The 23,215-nt window shown below is 34.8% G+C and overlaps 1 protein-coding gene across 11 annotated transcripts in view; it reads right to left on the bottom strand.

Annotated features, from left to right (window-relative positions):
- Positions 1-23,215, bottom strand: part of OSBPL8 (oxysterol binding protein like 8) — a 153,013-nt gene that overhangs the window by 102,434 nt on the left and 27,364 nt on the right. For all 11 annotated transcript variants that reach the window (XM_019755048.2, XM_019755050.2, XM_074325392.1 and 8 more), the window contains one exon: positions 4,312-4,420. In XM_019755048.2, the coding sequence (XP_019610607.2) occupies positions 4,312-4,353 (42 nt within the window). In that variant the 5' untranslated portion in view covers positions 4,354-4,420. The remainder of the gene's footprint in view (positions 1-4,311; positions 4,421-23,215) is intronic.

The raw sequence follows: 23,215 nt of genomic DNA, 5'->3' as shown, positions 1-23,215 counted from the left end.
GAGCACCAAATCACAGTAATCATGGAAAACTTACCGTAGTAAGTATGTAAAAATCAAAATTTCAAGAAGTTGGATCATCTCTAGGCCCTTCAGGAAGACATTTCTTAGTGGTTAATTTCTAAACTGATATAAACTTTGGACTTTCACAAAAGATTTTAAGATATATGTTCAATGTACCCTTGTGTCCTGAAGTATATTAGTAACACACATAGAGGATTCAATCCGTATTTTTTGGTATTTATACCTAAGACAATATTACCACAAAAATAGAATTATAGGCAGCTGGAATAATGAATGAGCAAATGAATTTTTTTAAAATGGAAAAAGTAATCTCATGTGGAAGAAGAAAATTAAATGGACGCTAAAGTCAGACTGAGTCCAAGCTTTCACAACTTCATGCCAAGACTACTATAATAGTATCTCGATTAATAGCTTTATCTCTCACTCCTCCAAACCATTTTATAGCCCACTTGCTGATTCATCTTATCCAACTCCATAAAAGTATTCAATGACACACCATTGCCTAAGAGCCATTCAAAAGTTTCCCATAAATTTGGTCTCTATCTACCATGTCAATCAGTACTCCTGTAAACACTACTCCCTTCCAATTTACCTTAATTTTTCTACTCATTTTTCCCTGAATAAACTTTGAGGAATTCCCCATTTAACCTTGAGTCTTGCTATCCTCTCTTCCTAGGATGCTCTTCCTGTTCATTTTCAATCCTCTCAATCCTATTACCCATGTTATTCAAAGTTTATGTTCCTTAAGAAAGCTTCTCTGACTACCCCAGTGTACGACCGCCCAATTTTCACAACTTGTGAACTATGCTTTGTTTATGTCCCTCATTTAACACTCACTAAATGCTGTTATTACCTTAACTATCCGTCCCTCTATTTAATCTTCCCCAAAATACCGTAATTCAGACAGACTGCACTGTGTATCTCTCAGCATCTCCCTCACCTGTCACAGTAACAGTACTCTGTACGAAGGCTGCATTCAAAAAAAGTTTACTAGTAATATTTTTAAAACTAGTGCCTGCAATCAGATTTTTAAAAACTTTACTACCTCATACTGACATACTGCTTTATACAGTCAAAGAACTTTCTGGTTTCACTAGATCATTCTGTCCCCATCAAGTAGGCAGGATGAATATTCTTGGCTATATAGTTTTTATTGAAATAGAATGTTTGCCTCAATATTTTAGGTAGAAAAACTGAGAATCAGAGAAAGTGTAAAGCCAACACCAACACACAATACACACAACACAACAGAACATACAACACACATAAAAAACACAAGACAACCACAACACACAATAGACACACCACACACAAAACAACACAACACAAACGACATACAACACACACTGAATACACAACACACAACATAACAACACATAAGAACACAACACCACACAAAATGTAACACACAACACATCACACACAGAAATAAACATACAACACAAAACAAAAAATACAATATAACACACAATACAACTCATAACAAAACAACACACAACACAACAGCACAAAACAAAAACACAACACACAACAGAACACAGCACACTAAACCATGCAACACACAACACAATGGAACACAAAATACAAAACACACAACAAACACACAACACAACATACAACAAAAACACAAAACACAAAGACTGAATAGCATAGGGCTTTTTTCAATGTTTTATTGCCTCTCCTGCTTTCTAATTATTTATCTTTTTAAAGAGAAGTTTCAATATTAATACTTGTATTAATAACAACAATAGTAGCTTTTATTTATTGGCTGTTTACAATGTGCGTAGCTTTGTAATAGGTACTTTATTATTACCGTATTTCCCCGAAAATAAGACTGGGTCTTACATTCATTTTTGCTCCAAAAAACACATTAAGGCATATTTTCAGGGGACGTCTTATTTTTTCATGTACAACAATCTACATTTACTCAAATACAGTCATGTCACCTTCTTCTGGAGCATTGTCATAATGTACTAAATGCATCTGTCTGGCTGACAATCTTAACTGGAGCTAATTTTCAGGGTAAGGCTTATTTTCGGGGAAACACAGTATATTATCTCAATTAAAACTCAAAACAACTCTGGGAGGTAGATATTACTATTATCTTTATTCAATTGATGAGGAAACTGGAAACCTGGAGAATTTAATTAATTACCCAAGTCATACAACTAAGCGACAGGGCTCAGATTTTAACACATAATTAAATGTCCACAGAGCTCATGTTCGTATCCTACTTCCCCTAAATCTAAACGATAACTAGCTTAGGCTATGCAGTTCAAAGGTGATATTTTATAAGTAAGTAACTCAAAAGTGGATCTCCAGATTAGTTTCAAATACAGAATATTTCAGTTTGCATTGAAATTATTGGTATTCTCTCTTAAATGAGCTATGTCATAGAAGAAATTTAATGATCAAGTAGAAAAATAATTGCTCTCACTGTTTTTAAAATAATTTGCTCCAACTCTCCATATTAACAGAATTTGGATAAAAAATGATTAAGACTTTATTAATACAGTACAGGTATTCTGGTATGGAATTTATCAGAATAAATAAAAGTAGATAAAATAAATATCTACTTAGATATTTATTTTAAAAGGTAATAAATTTTAAGCAATTCTATTCAGAAAGACAGGTACAGAGTCAACACCTTAGTGGCAAAGTATTCAGAGACAGACAGACCTCAGTTTCACCACTTAAGCTGTGAGCTCTTAGAGAAGATAGGAAACCTTCCTGAGCCTATTTCCCTACCTATAAAAGTGAGGAGAAACAAACATCTACCTTTAGTGGCTCTTATGAGGATAGTCTGACAAAGCATACACTTAGAAAATAGCAATTATTGTTATTATTGGCATTTTTATCAAATATTTCAGCTAAAAATCTTAAGACAGTCCATTAGCATTAAATAAGAAGGTATTTATGGAAAAGTAAATATCATGTTCTAAGACAATGTTTTAACATTTTCCCTGAAATTACAGTGAAAATAAAATAACCTATCATCAGTTTTCCATTTATAATCACCATGAGAATAACCTTCACAAATCAAGTTATTCCCATGTCCATTTTATTCTGTATTAATAAGTTATCATTTTAAAGTTTAACTTTTTTTTTTTTTTTTTTTACCATTTAAGAAACTATAAGAAATTTGATCCAGAAATTCAAGAAAGGTTGGGACCAAGTTATGCAGATAAGCAAAATAATATTTTGCTGTCAATCATTAGACTGTTCCTACATCTGAGCCTGAACAAAGGACATTCAAGTTAAAATTTACAACCACCTCAATATAATAGTGACTCTTAACTTCATAGCAATATGAAAGATAGAATGTTGGCCTCCACATTATCCCAACAACATAAATTTGTCAAAGAATCTTCTACATAACAAATCATAGAACTACCAGCTGACTACATTTTACACAGTAATACCCTTACTTAAGGTAACAGAAATATTCCTAATAAAGAGTGTATAACTCATAGTTAATGGAATCTCTCAAAATGTAAAAAGTGAAATTATCATGGGACAAAAGTTTTTTGGTTAACAAATCATCATTTAATCTACCCAATCAAAAGGCAGGAATGTTTATTACATCTTTATACTTTTATAGACAGACTATGTGTGGTAACTACTCTCAATTCCTAATTATTTTAACTGTTTCATTCCCCCCCCCCTCCACCTGCTCATAACCGCGCATGATCTGAGATTTGGAGGCATTTAATTTCCTCAACTGTTAACATCTTCTTGATTTTACTAAGACAAAAAGGTTTTTGGGAAAAATAAACACAAACTATCGCATCAGTATGTCTCACACTATGTCTGGGAAGGTGTGGGAAGAGGAGGAGATGGAGTAAAAATATCAGAAAACTAGGTTATGCTCCAATGGACTTGAAACTATCTGTAATTTTCATATTATCTGAGGAGTTAAGGTATTATTTAAAATACTTTTTTTCTCCCTTCTTCTGCGCAGCACCCCCCACCCCCACTCTGGTTCAAGCCGCTGTTTCTCAGTCCAGTTGTGTGTAGGACACAGCTCCCTGGCCCAGCAGGTTATGAGCCTTGCGCTCCTGGGGGCTGAGGCACTCGGTAGGCGGTTGTTGGTCGGCTGCTCACAGCAGCTCAGGGCAGCTCTCGAAGGCCAGCCACTCATGGCAGGACATGGTAACTAGCCCACAGCAGCTTAAAATTCTTTTTTAAAGTTTGTTTTAAATACATTTTTAACATAAAATCATGGCTTACATCATACACTTTATAGCTGTAGATGATAGTACCTTACTATGCTGTATTTGAACCACTCACCAAAGTTCGTTCAGGTTCTCCATCTGCCAAACCGGCCTCCATAGTGAAAGAAGATAGGTTTATGCTTCTCTTTCCGTTAATGTTTAGTCATTCTGTAAATCTGGAAATCCTAGAAGAAGAAAATCATATGTATTAGGACTGGTATAAAATTGTGATAAGTGGAAAATAAAGCATTAAGTACATTAGGAGGGAGAAATCATTTTAGGCTAAGGATACTGGGAAATCAATAAGGGAGAACAGGGTTTGACGTGGCCTGAGGAATGATAAAAGTTCAGAGAAAAATGAAAGAAGAAAATATTCCAAGTGAAGAGAAATAGTAAGAACAAGATTAAAGGCATGACATTGAGCAAAATTTGAAAAGATGCTTAAATCTGCTTTTAATTAATGAAATAGAATTAGACTTTTTTTTTTCCATTATTACACTGGCAAAAAGAAGTGTGCTAACACTGGTGAGAATGTAGGAAACAGATATTCTCATACATTTGTGTGATAAGAATATAAATCATAATTTTTCGGAGGACAATTTAAAATACATATGCTTTCATCCAGCATTTTCTAGGCTAGGAATTATCCCATACATATACTTATACAAATGCACAAAGATATATAAATAAACACATCCAACAAAGTAATAGATATGATGGAAACTAGAAACAACCTCAATATCCATCATTAGGAACTTGCTTAAATTATATTACAGATATAAACAGAACACCATGCTGCAACATTTTTTTTAAGGAGGTAGATCTATATACACTAAACTAGAAAGAAGGCCACAACACATTAGGTAGAAAAAGCAAATGATAGGATGTTATATATAAACAGTCTTCGTGTTTCTTTATTTTTCAATTTTTACAATGAACATGTATTACTTTTATACTTATTTTTATTTTGCAAAGTCTTAGACAAGTATGTCTTCATCACAAGTCTTTCTTTTGAACTTTTAAACAAAACCTCCAAGCTGAACTCCTATAATAACTGTACATATTCCAAAATCTCTAATAATGTCTTTAATAATTCTTCCTTAAAACAGCTAACAAAACAAAAGCCAATACATCAGAAGACCCCTAGTCATTTCTTGGAGTTCCAAAAACATTTCTTTTTTTCTGCAAGCATAAAAGGTTGCACTGATGTGTCAATGCTGGTGAAAATAATTTTTTAATTGTGCTTTGGAGGGCTGGCATTAGGTTTCTCTGATATAACCAATATGATTAGCCCAAACTAAGTTGACTTCCAACTTATGAGCCTTATGTACACTTCCTCACTATATGTATTACACTGCATTGTGATTATTTGTTCTCATGATCCAATTTTCTTCAAGGACAGAGATTATGTTTTATTGGTCTATCCAGCACTAGTTCATGGTAGACATTTAATAAACATTTGTTGCACTTAATTAATACTGTCAATTCAGTTTCCTATATGAATAAATAACAATCCAAAAAAGCAGATGATACATAAATTATATAGTTATTGTTATAATCCAAGCAAGAGACAATGATGATTTGTGCCAGAATAGTAGCAGGGGATGTGGTCATCCTATCAAATTCTAAATATTCATAAGCACTTTGGAAAAAAAAACAACAACTAAGTGATTGCTTGATTAAAGCAGTCTGTCTATCCAAATGAATTTCAACAAAATTATTGTAAAATAGTACAGTATTTATAGTATAGTTTGGTATGCGTCTTAGAGTATGATAATATTTTGGCCCCTATGAATTATGTTAAGGTTCCCTACATTCTAAAAATAACAACAATTAGGATTTGATGATATTGGAAGACCAGGAGGCAGGCAAAAATCTGGACGCTGCTGGGCAAGGGGGAAGGGCTAGTTATCTCACTGTGGCTGTACAACCTGAGGACAGACAGAGAGAAGAAACAGACTGAACTAATCACACCAACTCTTTGAAGAGGGAAAGGCATAGTAAATGACCTAAAGATATAAAGGTGAAAAGAAGGCAAAAAACCCAGGTGACTCCACTTATCTGGATTTCTCTGGAGCATGTAGGTATGTATGCACTCCTATACCTACATGCTCCAGAGCACTACCTCTTTCCAAAAAACCCTTGTAAAAAAGCACCTTATTACTATGCCTATGTGTATCTATTTCACAAAGTCATTCTACTCTAGTTAGCATTTATTTAATAATTACTTGACAATACATTAAATCTCAATAAATTACTTAAATTCTGAACTAGAAGGGCATCCAAATACCTTTTACATCTTCAGATTAGGCAAATTCATTAAATATTTAAGATAGACGCATTGTTAGATATATGTACATATGTATCAATCATCCATCCAAATGGCAATGGCTACTAATAAAAAACACAAAGAAAAATGTACTAAAGATTTTCTTGATTTGTTGCTTTATAAAAAAACACACTACTTATGTCGAGTCCATCCAAACAATATCATCAGCACTTTACTCAAGGAAAAAACATCAGGTAACATAGTGTTAGCCTAAGTTCAGTGAAAAACAGGAAATCACTTCTACCAAACCTCTGGCAAGGCACAAAACAAATTCCATTTCCCATTATCTCTGGACCAAGGCACTAACTAACACACATTGTTCATAAAATTTATGGTTTATAAACTTTAACACATTGCGTACAGATCACGAGAATCTTCACGAGGGATTTAAACCCCGCCGTACGCAACATGTTAATACATACTGTTGCTCCCCCATCAATTATATGTCCTTCATAGGGCTCAAAACACATTCATCAAATATTTATTTACACCTTGTCATGTAAAAGGTACTGTTCTAGATTCTGAATATAGAGAACAATAAACCTCATTCCTGTCCTAGCTGAGACAGTAAAATATACTGGCCAGTATACTGCAATGCAACGAGCTTTATGACAGAGGTACAAACTACATGATGTTACCTACAGCAGTACTTAAGGATATTAAACCCAGACTTCTGGAGGTGGTAGAGTGAGAAAACCAGACCCACCACACACACACACACACACACACACACACACACAACTACACAAACCACAAAAACCCTTGCAAAGCCCCTTTTATATTAAATACAAACAAACTAGCAGAAGTAGATTATATAAATAAACCTAACTAGGATTAATTAATGCAGAACCTTTTATAAACATTTACAATCGAAGGGCTTTCTTATCTTATGCAGTCTATTTTGAACTCAGGTTTACATTTTTTTGCGATTCATCTATTTGGTTTTAGACTCAGTAACAAAACTATATTCCAATAGATACATAATGCTACAAAAGAATAAAGAAAGAAAGAACAACTAACACAATCTCAAATTACTACACAGCAGTTTATAATTTTTTTTAAAAAGAATGTGTGGAAAAGGAATAGATTAGAAAGATCATTTCTTAATTTGAAAATAAACTTTGGTTACAGAAAGATTCTATCATACATATAAATTACTGAACATTTTACAGAGTTGGATACAGAGAAAAAGTATTTATGATAGACACTATAACTCACTTAAAGTAATATAAGTTTCCCTAAAGGTATCAAGCCAACCTACAGAAAGGTACACAAGACCCCTCTTACTATACATTCATAATTCCTCTTTGAAACCACAAGGGAAGAAAAAAAAATCATTCCAAAGTGAAATATATACCTCTATGTGTTTCAAAAGAAATAGCAAAATAGCACAGGGAAATAACAATCAATCCAGTAGCACCCAGACCCCAGCACCAGTCAGTGGTCTCTAAATATCACTTCTCATTAAAAGACAGCAGGGCTTCTTGGAGAAATGGTACATTCCAGGTCTCAGACAACAAATGTACAAGGTGAGCCTACAGTATCTTACATTCCAGGAACTTTCATATCTAAGCAAAAAGTCTATCAAACACTACTGGAGTCATATAAAGAAGACTCAAGATCAACCTGAAGGGGCTCCCAGTAGCCAAAGGTGGGACAGCTTTGCAAAGAAAATTTATATCTATAAAAGACACATTTAAAATCAAAGAGCTCATCATTTATTTCAAAAAATTAGAAAAGCAAATTAAACCTAAAAAAAAGTAAAAGGAAACAAAGAGCAGAAATAAATGACAAAACAATAATGCAAGAGAAAATCAACAAAGTCAAAGGTTTGTTCTTTGAAAACAATAAAATAGACAAATGCCAGGTAAGACTAAGCAAAGAAAAAAAGACAGCAGAAATAAACAATGACTAATAAAGGAGACATCACAACAAAGTCTCCAAATATTAAAAGTATCCTAAAAGGAAATTATAAATAACTCTTTGAAAATTTACAATAGACTGATTCCTAGAAAAACCCAGCTTACTGAAACTTACACAAGAAGAAACAGAAAATCAGAATAGTCCTATTGTATGCATTATAAGAAACTTTCCAATAAAGACAAGTCTCACTGTGCATTACTTCACTAGTGAATTTTATCCAACACTGGGGATTGGGGAGGGACAGAAATCTTATATGAATTTTTCCAGAAAAGCAAAGATGAAGCAGTATTACCCAATTAGTTTTATAAGGTCAACATAACCCCGATATAAAACTAGACAAGGACATTTGAAGACAGGAAAATTATGACTCAAGACGTGTATCTCAAAATCCTAAACAGAATATATGAAAACCAAATCTAGTGATACGTAAAAAGGATCACCATTAAAATCAAATTAATTTTATCTGTTCAAAAAAAATCTATATAACCCACTACATCATATTAAAGGAAAAAAGTCACATGTTCATTGTAATAGATGCTGAAAAAGAATGATGCAGTTTATACCTACTCATGATAAAAACTCTTACCAGACTATAAAGAGGAAAAAAAACCTGCCTAATCAAATAAAATTGACATAAAACATCACACTTAATGTGAAATGTTGAATGTTTTTAAAGGTAGAAAAGGATTTCTTAAATACAAAGCACTAACCATAAGTACAAAAACTTATCAACTACATAAAAAGGAACTTATATTCATCAAAAGACATCAAAAGCCAGTGAAAAGGCAAGTGGCAGTGTACAAGAGAGTTGCCACACATGTTACAGACAAATGGCTCACAGTCCAACTAGTATGAAGAATTCCTATAAATCAATAAGACAAACATGTAACCCAATAGAAAAAATGAGGAAGAGACTTGAACAGGCATTCACAAAAGCAGACACTCAAATGGCCAATAAACATATGATATGGAGCTCTAAAACCATAGAGATGCAACTACAAGCCCATAAGAATAATTGGAATTAAGAAGATTGACAATACCAAGTATTGGTAAGAAATGAAGGAATAAAAACTCACACACTGATGTTTGGGAATAGTAAGTTAGTATAACCACTATGGAAAAAGTTAGGCCTTACCTTCCCTCTAAAGTTGGAGATACGTAGCCCCAAAGATAACAGCAATTTACACTCTCAGGTACATATATACCAATATTTGAAAAAGTGCATTCACAATTACACCAAGAAATATATTCAAAAATATTCATAGCGAAATAATAAACAAAGAAAACAAACAAAAATATATTCACAGCAATATTATTTATAATAGCCAAAATCTAGAGGGGGGCATATTCACCAACAGAAGATATAAACAACTGATAAATTCAAACAATGGAACACAACAAAAGAAAACTACCATTATATGGATTATTCTCCATAAAACGTTTTACATAACAGTATATATAATATATAATCCAATTTAAACAGGGTTAAAAAAATAAGACAAATTAATCAATGGCACAGAAATCCAAATAATGGTTTATCTTTGAGGAGGATGGATGGGGTAATGATGAGGATGGGACACGGGGTTTCTGAATGCTATCAATGTTCCATTTCTTGACCTGGTCAGTGCCTACACAATTTTAACAATACACTGAACTCCACATTTATTGTATAAATGTATAAATGTGTTATCTTTACAATAAAAAAATTAATCATTCTAAGGCAAAAATAATTTAAATAAGAGGTAGGTGGGGAATACCCCTATTCCCCACCTACCTCTTATTTAAATTATTTATTATTAAAATTAAATTATTTAAATTATTAAAAGCCCTTTTAGAGGTTTCGAACTCTAAATTTCTGATAAAATCAGTGGCCCACTAAATCTAATACACCATCATATATTATTAGGTTGGTTGGTGCAAAAGTAATTGTGGTTTTTGAAATTATTTTTAACCTTTTAAACCACAATTATTTTTGCACCAACCTAACAGGCGACAGTTTAGCATTCTTACATCACAGTGAGGAGATACCCTAAGTCTATCCATTGGATACAAGCAGAACTACTTTTTAAACACAATCACCTTATACCTCAGCTAAATAGCTTGAGTAAAAGATAACTGGATCTTCCTCGTACTCAATTGTACCACAGAATTGAAAGAATAAGGTGACAACATAAAAGCAGGCAACAGAAAATAAAATTAAAGCTTAAAGGCTAATAAAATAACAACCATTTTCATGCTCTCTAGAACATGTTTCCGGAGAAAATTATAATTTTAAAATTTCAGGCGAGGTCTTGAAAATATTTTATGCTGATTACCTAATATACATGAAATTTTAATTATAAAAATAGTTTTATCAAATATCAATGGCAAATATTAAGCATAAATAGTATCTATTAATACATTCATTTATATTATTCCATCACCTGGTACTTAAATTGTTTTAAGAATGGTAATTAACAGCTCTATAACTGTATATACAATACAAACAGGTTATATTTGCTGAGATAGATGGCAATGGTAAATTTCAAACATTTGGCTTTAAGAACATAAGAAATCAAAATGACATACAAAGAATTTATTAGTTTAATAAAAACGACCAGAAACAATAATCACAGTTTTCCCTTTCACTTGCCTCCCACACAGGGTCCTATAAAACATCTCAGAGAAAATGACTTGAAACAAAAGGCTACAAGACAAAAAAAAAAAAAAAAAAAAATGGGTCATTTAATTGTTCTGGAAAATTTTGTTATGAACTTCTTGTCATAAACAGATATTCCAAATGTTTTTAAATGAATGAATGAACTTGAAAAATGTATACTAATAGCCTATTAGTTCTAAAAAAGGGCCAGACAAGCGCAAATGGACTCCATTTCTCCTCTGCGCAGTGCTGTTTCCTCCTCTGTGCACTCAAAGTGCTTCTAGCAGAACTGATCACACTATATTTCTAAATATTTGTTTATACATCTGCCTCTCCCATTTAGATCCAAAGATCTATGATGACAGTTTACACAAATTAATGAGTGCCTGATACGTGTGCCAAGCATTACGCTACCCTGGAGAACCACAGTGCACAAAATACACATGATCCATGACCTCTGCATGAGGTCATGGGAAGCTTCTCATTGGAAGCGATGTTTTAATGTTTTAAGCTGAGACCTAAAGGATGAGCAGCAGTTAGCTAAAGACGGGCAAGAAACACATCCCAAGCGAGAGAATGCATGAGCCCTAACGCAGCAAGCCACTCCTATATTCTTCTGTATTTCCAGTAGCACTACACATGGCACGACTATTACATCAGTGATAATGAGATGATGGGGCAAGAGGTGTGAGTGAATGGAAGGATGGAAGAGAAAAAATTAAGTCAATGTAAGATCAGCCCTATTTCACCCAGCCCTGGGTACTGTGAATTTGACAATTCACATTTAAACATACTATTTAATTAGACCATTTTAAGAAATAAAAACAAAGAACTGGTGAGGGCCCATTCAGTAGCTGCTTCTCTTAGTCATAATAAGCTAACATGGAAAAGAAGCAATTACAGTGTGTAAAATTTTGATGTTCCTCTACTCTAGAACAAGAAAGTTCTCAAAAGAATAATGTGTTAAATAGAAAGAGCAAATTATTTTTTCCATCACTTTACTTACCTGCTATTTTCTTCCTAAAAGCATTTCTTGTACTTTAAGAATCCAACAACAGGGTTCAAATCTGTCTCACACCCACTAAATCAGCACTTAACATCGTGTGAATATAACATCCTTAACTGTTCATAACACACACCTTTGGTTTTCACAGTAGCCAAAACTGAATTCCTAATTATGCAAACCTGTTGCGACTGTAAAGGAGTGTGAATAATAAGACAACGCTTCTGCCTACCAAAACGAGTTATTAAAAAGTGGTGCGTGGCAAATGTGGAGAAACTGGAACCACTGTATACTGTTGATATGAATGTAAAAGAGTTTGAGTACTGTGAAAAATAGCATGGTGGTTCTTCAAAAAATTAAAAACAGATGACCACATGATCCAGCAATCACACTTCTGGGTACATACCCAAAAGAACTGAAAGCAGAGTCTTGAACAGATCCTTGTACACCCATGCTCACAGCAGCATTATTTACAATAGCTAAAATGTAGACATGTCCATTGATAGATGAATGAACAAAATGTGGTATACAAGTACAGTGGAAATTACTTACCCTTTAGAAAAAAGGAAATTCTGACACATGCTACAACATGGATGGACCCTGAGGACATTATGCTAAGTGAAATAAGCAAGTCACACAAAAAAACACATACTATATGATTTCATTTATATGAGGTACCTAGAGTAATCAAAATCAAAGAGACAAAGTAGAACAGTGGTTGCCAGGAGCTGAAAGAAGGGGAAATTAGGGAGTTATTGTTTAATAGTATACAATTTCAGTTTTATAGAATAAAAAGAGTTCAGGAGATGAATGGGGGTGATGATTATACAACAATATGAATGTACTTGACTGCACTGAATTGTACACTTAAAAGTGGATAAGATGGTAAGTTTTATGGCATGTGTGTTTTACCACAATTTTTTTTTTTTATTTTGGGGAGGAAAAAGCGGTGTGGATTTTTCCTATTGAGAGATCAGATTCAAGACATATAAACTTTTCCTCAACAATGACAAAATTGTCTAGTTCTGTCTACAAATAAATCAGTTATGGTGGCACTGTAACCCCTTTCCCTGATGTACTAATTATTCACACTGAATCATTTAAACCTGATGATTTCTTGTTTCACTTGTGAGCAAATGACCCTGCCCTTCCTATAACAGGTTAAATCTTAAATCTTTCAAGTAAGCTAAACTATAACTTTGCTGCTTCTTAAGGACTACCCATAAACTAAGTAGTTCTAGACCTCTTAAATTTTTTAAACAGAAAAAAATTACCTACATAAAGTCAACTATAACACCTGAAAAATAGAAGTTATATGGTTAAGGTACATGCACATGGTCCTAAGCCAATACTTGATTTACTTGAATTTTAAATTGTCTACTTTAAAATTGGAAAAAAAAAATAATTCAGGACCACAACGAAATTGCAGATCAAACAAGACAAATATTTTAGGTTAAATTATGAGGGGGGTATTAAAAATGAAGTATTTACTAATACTTGAAGAAATATCTTTGAGGATGCATAACAAATATAGAAAAATGGTGAAATGTAATAACATTTTAAACATTTGAAAAAATAAAAATTATAAAGAAAAAAAACAAAATTGTAAAAACTACAAGATTAATAATTATAATGTACAAAGAACCCCTTAAAGCATATACAATCTTAAGACCTCATTCATTTACTAAACTAATATTTTTCAGCACATTCTATGTGCCAACCACTATTCTAGCTTAATAAGAATCAGAAATAAGTGATTATCCTTATTATCATAAAGGGAGTTACTGACCAGAAGAGGGCATGAGAGAGCTGGAAATGTACTATATCTCGAGGAGTAGTGGTGACTTGGATACAACATGTGAACAATTCATTAAGCTGCACATTTATGACATTAGTCTATGTAAGCTGTACACCAACCTTTTTGTGAAAGCTCATTCACGTTGCCTTCCATTGTTGCTAACTGGTCTTATATATATATTACTTCAATTTTAATTCAAAGAACCTTAAATTTCTGGCATAGCCAAAGAGTATTACATGTCTCACTGTGATCACAGATGTTTTAAATAACCCAAAAGGAGAAAAGAGATGCATATATTTAAAAATATTACCATTAACAGTCAAATACTAAATTAAATCATTGGGTTCTATTCATCAACATATAGCTCAAAAGTATTAACTGAATTTTCCCCAATGCTCTGTAAGCCATAATGAGGCTGTCAGATATGAACTTAACAATTTTTCTCTGTTATCACTGTTTTTCAGTAGTGACTGGTGTACCAACTTCACAAGTTTTACATATATACCAGGATATATGTATTTACTTAATTTTTAAAATCGCCTTTATCTTTAATTAGCCTTATCTAATAAATTTCAAGAATTTACTGGTTTGAGTCATAGGTTCCATTTTTTTCTAATACACATAATATACAACACTCATCAATAACACTCATCAACATATAACACTCAACAACAAAAATGTTCATCAATAGGCCAGTAAAAGTCATCTCACACCACCATACCAAATATTGGGAGACCTAGCCACAAATTGTTTCACCCCTTTGATCATCCTCAAGGCATTCTTTCTATGTCCTGACATAGCAACATGAGATATAAAGAGTATTAGTGAACCTCATTTCAAGTCCACACCTCTACTGAAACTAACAGTGGACCTTTAGGCAAACTATTTTATGTCGCTGGACCTCAGTTTCCTCATAAGTAAGATTATGAAACTAAAATGGCCATCACTGAGATTCCTTACAATGCTAATATTCTACAACGTAACAGCTAGCAGTTCTACCACTTGTCTAAACATTGCTGACATAATCACTGCAATGCAAATGAATATAAGTTGTATCAAGTACCATCTCAACTTCAGGTCCATACTAGAACATGTCTTCAGAATAATACATTAAGGAAAAAAAAAAACAATGTGAGGCAACTTACAATATCCACAGCAAATCAATAAAGCACATTATAGTTTTCTAAGTTTATTCAAATTCAGGGTAAAAGCTTTTTGCCTTACATGATGAGTACAGTTAGCTCCTCAAAAAAAGTCAATTCGAGTAGATGATCAAAGCAATATGTACATTGTAAATATTTTATTACAACTGAAATGCACATACATATGCACTCCCCTCCAATCTTTTGATGAAGGACATTTTCACTGACTATCGATCTGCAAATTAAGAGTTGAGCATCATTTGCCTTGCTTAAACCACAGCTGTGATCAATCATCTGCGATCTCTAGTTTAGTTCTTTAAAATGAAGCAAAACTTAAAACCACTTGCAAAGCCATCAACTTAGAAAATCCTCCTAAATGTTTACAATTAGTTTTCCTATCTTTCCTAGTTATCTACCGTGTTTCCCCCAAAATAAGACCTAACCGGACCATCAGCTCTAATGCGTCTTTTGGAGCAAAAATTAATATAAGACCCGGTATTATATTTTTATTATATTATATTATATAAAACCAGGTCTTATATTACATTAAAATAAGACCGGGTCTTATATTAATTTTTGCTCCAAAAGACACATTAGAGCTGAAGGTCCAGCTAGGTCTTATTTTCAGGGAAACACGGTAGTTACCGTAGCCACACCAAGTCCCAAGGGAGCCATGTGCACAGGCCCAGATGGATGCCTGTAGAAGCAACAGGATGCAAAGCAGAAGAGCTCTGAGCTTAAGAACCCCATTCGTTTTTGTAATGGGCAGTAAGCAAACCTGTCCTTTCCTCAGGAGGAAGACATTACGTAGTTCTGCCTTCCAAAGCCAGTCCCTATACAAACATCCTTGAAAAGGTAGTCCAGAACAAAGGGCAGTTAGTGTTTTACTTGAAAGATATGCAGAAACCCAAGATACCAATAGAGAATTGTCTTACAACAGCCTGCTTATCCAACACCCTGTAACATTTCACCTTATACTATGTAAGTGTCATTGTTAATAATAGATTGAATCATCAGTGATTCATAAACCATTCCTAAGAGCATTTTTGGAAATGTCTACTGAGTTGTGTAATTAGCAAATTCTTTTTCATCAGCTTTTAAACAATTTAAAAACTCTTTTTATATAAATCACACTTTGTCAAGTCCAATCTTAATTATTGAATGACTTCTGCATCAGTTAACCATCACCCAAAAGGATTCAGGAACCAACACAGTGCCACAGGAGCCCCCAGACTCCATTCTCCCACAAAGATAACAATTAGACAGTTATCCATGAAAAGAAAAATAGCTTTGGGTGAGATGTGCAATCCATTTAAGAAACTTCAGCAACACACTGAACGAAAACATGAACTGCTGCACAAAAAGGGAAAGAAAACAGCTTTACTTTGCCTGAGAGACAGAGAGAGAGAGAGAGAGAGAGAGAGAGAGAGAGAAACGCTCAGCACCAAGAAGGAACTCCCTAGCAAAGTTCGCCATGCTGGGAAAGGGACAGCAGAGTGAGTAACCAGCTTCCCCAGCCCTTACAGGAACTGCATGAAGGAACTACTTCCACTTCACCACATGAAGAGAATGGCAAAGCTGAGACATAGAGACAAGGCTAGGAACAAGGCAGAAAAGCAAGGGCTCCTAAGAGCAGCCACGCAGTGGAAGCAACCAGTTCAGGGACCTGCTCTGCAGAGGACCCTAGCAACTCTCTACACTGGAAAACACAGCTACCACAAACTACCTGTAGATTTCTCCAGCTATTGCCCCACAGGTATTTGCATTCACTGATACCAGCTTCCTGAACTCCGCTCCATTCCTTCCCCTCACCTGCCCCCACTGGAGCCTGGGGACCCACACAGACAGCCAGTCCAGGCCTCTGTGATTGCACAAGCGCCAGCCTAGTCCTGCACCGCTGTGTGTGCGCTCTGGACTAGCCTCTCCAGTTGTGTACTTATATGGCAGTGGCCGGATGCCTGGTACCATCCTCCATGCTGTGTGCATGTTCAGGGGGAGAATGTGCAGCCATGGAAGAGCAAACCAACAGCCAGGGCACCCGGAGCTGCTTGGAGGTCCAGATCAGGCCCTGTCTTCTGTTACTGGCCTGTACCACTGCACCACCTGCAGCTAGCCCCTCCAGCCGTGCACCTCCATGCCCCTGGCCTGACCCCCATCACTAGCCTCCACTGCCATGCACCCATGGTGAGATGCGGCAGTCATAGCAGCACACGCCAACAGCCAAGGCCCCCACAGCTATCTGTCTGCCTGATCCCCATCACATGTAAGTTTGCAACCACACCTGCCACTACACAGGCACCTGCAACTGGCCCCCACAGCTGAGGGTGTGCATACCACCAGTTTCGGCCACTACTACTACGTGCCCTGAACCCTAGCTCCTGAACCTGGAGGTGCTACTGAGGACTCCAACAGCTCTGGAAGCCCCTGTGGATCCCCCACAGTGGTAACCAAACACTACATAGTTGTTGATGCTGTGGATTCCAATGGCCTGAGCCAGTGAGCCACCAGGTCCCCTAAAAAGCCAGTGCTGTCACACACCCCACACTTGGTACCCTACACACTAGATTCAGGGTCATAGCATGTTTTAGCATGCTCTCACCTACAGGTGAAAGTCTCCCCTTACTGAAGTCAGTCCATAAAATCTGGAAGGGATTTACTGTTTCTTCAAATGCACAGCTACCTACCCAAGGTTATAAGGATCACAAAACACCAGGGAAATATAACTCAACCAAAGGAATACAGTAAATCTCCAGTTTCAGGCCCCAAAGAAATGGAGATCCCAGAATTGACCAACGAAGAATTTAATAATTCTAAAGATGTTCAGAGAACAATAAGAGAACAGATAAATGATTTAACAATATCAGGAACACAATACAAGAAGAAGATGAGAAGTTCACAAAAAAAGATGGAAAACAAAAAGAACCAAAATTTTGTGGCTGAAGAATACAGTAACTAAACCAAACAATTCAATAATCAGCATAAACAGCAGACTAGACCAAGCAGAATAAATAAATCAGTAAGCTCAAAGACAGATCTTTTGAAATAATCCAGTTAAAGGAGCAAAAAAGAAAAAAGAGTGAAAAGGAATGAAAATAATCTGTGGGTTTTATGAGATACCATTAAGAGAAATAAGGCAAATATCATTGGAGTCCCAGAAGGGGAAGTCAGGGAGAAAAAGATAGAAAGCTATTTAAAGAAATAATAGCTGAGAACTTCTCAAACCTGGGGAGAGATTTGGGTATTCAAATACAAGAAGCTAATAGGTTACCCCCAAATTTCAATCCAAAACAATCTTCTCCAAGACACATTATAATAAAGTGGTATAAAATCAAAGACAAAGAGAGAATTTTAAATGCAGCAAGAGAAAATACATTCTTGCATACAAGGGAACCCCCAAAAGTCTATCAGTGGATTTCTCAGCCGGGACCTTGCAGGTCAGGAGAGAATAGAATGATGATATAGTCAAAGCACTGAAAGAAACTGCAACCAAGAATACTTTACCCAGCAAAGCTTCCCATAAATGAAGGCAAGATAAAGACTTTCCCAAATAAAAGCCAGAGGTGTTCTTCACTACTAGACCTTGACAAGAAATGCTGAAAGGACTTCTTCAAACTGAAACTAAAGGATACTAACTAGTAACATCAAAACTTATGAGGCAAGTATATAGTCAGATTCAGAATATTCTTATACTGTAATGTGGTGGTGTGTTAACCACTTACCACAAGCATAAAGGTTAAAGGACATATATTAAAAATATCTATAGCTACAATAATTTGTAAATAGATACACAATTTAAAAAGATGTAAAGTGTAATATCAAAAACATAAAATGTGGGGGCAGACAGGTGGCTCAGTTGGTTAGAGCGTGAGCTCTGGGTAATGGGGCTGCCGGTTCAATTCCCACATAGGCCAGCTCCTGGGTGGCCAGATGGCTCAGTTGGTTGGAGTGAGGGCTCTCAACCACAAGGTTGCCGGTTCGACTCCCACAAGGGATGGTGGGCTGTGTCCCCTGCAACTAACAACAGCAAGTGGACTTGGAGCTGAGCTGCGCCCTCCACAACTAATATTGAAAGGAAAACAACTTGACTTGGAAAAGTCCCAGAAGTACGCACTGTTCCCCAATAAAGTCCTGTTCCCCTTCCCCAATAAAATCTTAAAAACAAAACAAACAAACAAAAACCATAAAATGTGATGGAAGGGAATAAATAAGCAGTTTTTTATGAAACCACAGTTAAGTTGCTGTCAGCGTAAAGTAGACTGTTATATCTATAAGATGTTTCAAGTAAGCCTAAGGGTAACCAGAAAACAAAAACCTACAGAAGGTACATACAAAATAAAGAGAATCAAAATATAGCATTATGGAAAATAATCAATTCACAAAGGATGAGAGCAAGAGAGGAAGAAAAGAACAAAGGAACTACAAAATTGGCAGAAAACAATGAACAAGATGGCAATACTAAGTCCTTACCTATCAATAATTACTTTAAATGTGAATGTATTAAATGCTCAATCAAAAGGCATAGAGTGGCTGAATGGATAAAACAAAAACAAAAACAAGGCCAACTATATGTTGCCTACAAGAGACTCACTTCAGCTTCAAGAACACATGTAGGCTCCAAGTGAAGGGATGGAAAAAGGTATTTCATGCAAATGGAAACCAAAAGAGTGCAAGGGTAGTAGCTATAGTTATATCAGTCAAGATAGACTTGAAGTAAAAACTGTACCAACAGACAAAGAAGATCATTATATAATGATAAAGGGGTCAATTCAAGAGGATATAACAATTATAAATATATATGCATCCAACATCAGAGCAACTAAATATACTAAGCAAATACTAACAGATCTGAAAGGAGTATTAGACAGCAATATAAAAGAGTAGGAGACTTCAATATGCCACTTTCGATAATGGATAGATCATCCAGACAGAAAATCAATAAGGAAGCACTGGACTGAAATATACTTTTGAGAAAATGAACATAACAGACATATACAAAACATTCAATCCAACAACATCAGAATACACATTCTCAAGAGCACATGGAACATTTTCCATGATAAATCATATGTTAGGTTACAAAACAAGTCTTAGCAATATTTAAAAGACTGAAATCATACCAAATATTTCTTCTAATCACATTCGCATAAAAGTAGAATAACAGGAGGAAAATTGGAAAATGTACAAATATGTGGAAATTAAACAATACTCCTGAATAACAAATGAGTCAAAGAAGAAATAAAAAAATATCTTGAAATAAATTAAAATGAAAATACAGCATACCAAAACTTATGGGATGCAGTAAAACCAGTGCTAGGAAGAAAGTTTATTTTGATGAATGCCTAAATTAAGACTAAGAAATAAATGTCTCAAATAAACAACCTAATTCTGAAGCTCAAGGAGCTAGAAAAACTACAACAAACTAAACCAAAACTTAACAGAAGAAGCTAACGATCAGAATAGAAAGACATAAAATAGAGAATAGAAAAACAATGCAAAACAACAACAAAACTAAGAATTGGTTTTTTGAAGATAAACAAAATTTACAAACCTTTAGCTAGACTTATCAAGAAAAAAAAGACGGAAGACTCAAATAAATAAAATTCAAAATAAATAAGACATTATACTGATACCACATAAATACAAAGGCTCATAAGAGACTACAATGAAAAATTATACACAAGTTGGACAACCCATAAGAAACAGATAAATTCCTTAAAAAAACATACAACCTACCAAGTCTGAATCATGAAGGAATACAAAATCTGGACTAACAACAAATATGAAGCTTGAATCAAATATCAAAAACCTCCAGCAAAGAAAAGCTTAGGACCAGACACTTTCATGAGTGAATTCTACCAAATATTTAAAGGATACCAATTCTTTTCAAGCTTTTTCAAAAAACTAAAGAGAGGGGAACACTCCCAAACTCATTTCCCGGAGCTAGCATTACCCTGATACTAAAAGCACATAAGGATACGTATGCACATAAGAAAAGAAAACTACAGGCCAAAATCGTTGATTTATTTAGGTGCAAAAATCCATAACAAAATATTAGGTTGGTGCAAAAGTAATTGCGGTTTAAAAGATTAAAAATAACTGCAAAAGCTGCAATTACTTTTGCGCCAACTTAATACTAACAAACAAAATTCAATAGCACATTAAAGGATTATACACCATGATCAAGTAAGATTTATCCCTGGGGTGCAAGGGTAGTTCAATATATGCAAACCAATAAATGTGATACACATTAATAGAATGAAAGACAAAAATTATATTGCCATCTCAACAGATACAAAAAATTCATCTGACAGAATTCAACATCATGATTAAAAAAAAACACAAAAAAACCTTCAACGAATTAGCTATAGAAGGTATATATCTTTTTTTCTTTTTAGTTAAAGTTTATTAGGGTGACAATGGTTAGTAAAGTTACATAGGTTTCAGGTGTACAATTCTGTATTACATCATCTATATAGCACATTGTGTGTTCTCCACCCAGGGTCAGTTCTCCTTCCATCACCTAGATTTGATCCCGTTTACCCTCATTTACCACCCCCCTCCCAGAAGTTATATATCTCAACATAAAGGCCATGTATGACAAACCCACAGCTAACACCACACTCAACAGTGAACGGTTGAAAGCTTTCTCTGCAAGACCAGAAACAAGAAAAGGATGCCCACTCTCACCACGCCTATTCAGCACAGTACTGAAAGTCCTGGACAGAGAAATTAGGCATGAAAAAGAAATAGAAGGCATTCAAATAGGAAAGGAAAGAGTCAAAGTGTCTCTGCTTGCTGATGACATAATCTTGTATGTAGAAATAAAAAAATTAAGTGAAAAAACTATTAGACCTAATAAACAAATCCAGTAAAACTGCAGGATACAAAATCAATATACAAAAATCAGTTGTATTTCTATAAATTAACAATGAACTATCTAAAAAGAAATAAAGAAAACAACTCCTTACAACAGCATCAAAAAGAATAAAATACCTAGGAATAAATTTAACCAAGAAAGTGGCAGATCTAGACACTGAAAAAATGACACTCAAGAAATAGAAGACAACGAAAATAAATGAAAAGATATCCCATGTTCATAGATGGGAAGAGTTATAATATTATTAAATGTCCATACTATCCAAAGCTATCTACAGATTCAGTTCAAACCCCATAAAAAATCCAAAGGCATTTTTCACAGAAATAGAATATGGAACGACAAAAGACCCCAAATAGCCTAAGCAATCTTAAGAAAGAAGAACGCAGCTAGACGCATCACACTTCCTATTTTCAAACAACAGTGGTACCTCGGTTTTCCAACGTAATCCGTTCTGGAAGACCGTTCGAATTCTGAGACATTCGAAAACTGAGGCACACTTTCCCATAGAAAGTAACGCAAAATGGATTAATCCGTTCCAGAACTTTAAAATTAACCCCTAAAACAGCAATTTAACATGAATTTTACTATCTAATGATACTATAGATCCATAAAATGATACACAATGAAAGCAATAAACACAATATACTGTATTGTAAAAGCAAAAATAAATAAACACAATGTAAAAACAGTACTGTAAATGATAAACATGAAAATGTAATTTTTTCTTACCTGCAATGATGATAGTCATGGTTTGGATGGGGGGCAGTCCCCTTCAATAATCACAATAGGTGACTGTTCTTCAGGTATTCTGTAGCCCTCTTCCATAATCGAATAGGTGAGTGTTGTTCAGGTGTTCTGTAGCCCTCTTCTGTAATCACAATAGGTGAGTGTTGTTCAGGTGTTCTGTGGTCCTCTTCCAGAATCACAATAGGTAACTGTTGTTCAGGTGTTCCGTAGCCCTCTTCCATAATCACTGTAGGTGACTCCTCTCCTGCCATTCCTTCCCTTGATTTTTTTACACCACTGACACCTGGTTTAGACTCACTGGATCTTTTCCTCACTAAAAGTTTTTCTATCGACATTTGCTTTTTCCGATGTTTTAAAATTTGTCTAAAGTGAGACATAGCATCATCACTGAAAGTGTTAGTGGCATGACTTATAGCAGCTTTATCGGGGTGATATTTTTCAACAAAAATTTGCACTTCAACCCATTTTGCACACATTTCTTTGATCAATGCAGTAGGAACTCTTTCTCTTCCCTCCTCCTCCG

This window comes from Rhinolophus sinicus, linkage group LG02 (assembly GCF_036562045.2).
Source record: "Rhinolophus sinicus isolate RSC01 linkage group LG02, ASM3656204v1, whole genome shotgun sequence".
NCBI classification, from domain to species: domain Eukaryota; kingdom Metazoa; phylum Chordata; class Mammalia; order Chiroptera; family Rhinolophidae; genus Rhinolophus; species Rhinolophus sinicus.
The sequence above is the reverse complement of the archived record's forward strand: the minus strand, read 5'-3'. Positions and strand labels throughout refer to the sequence as shown.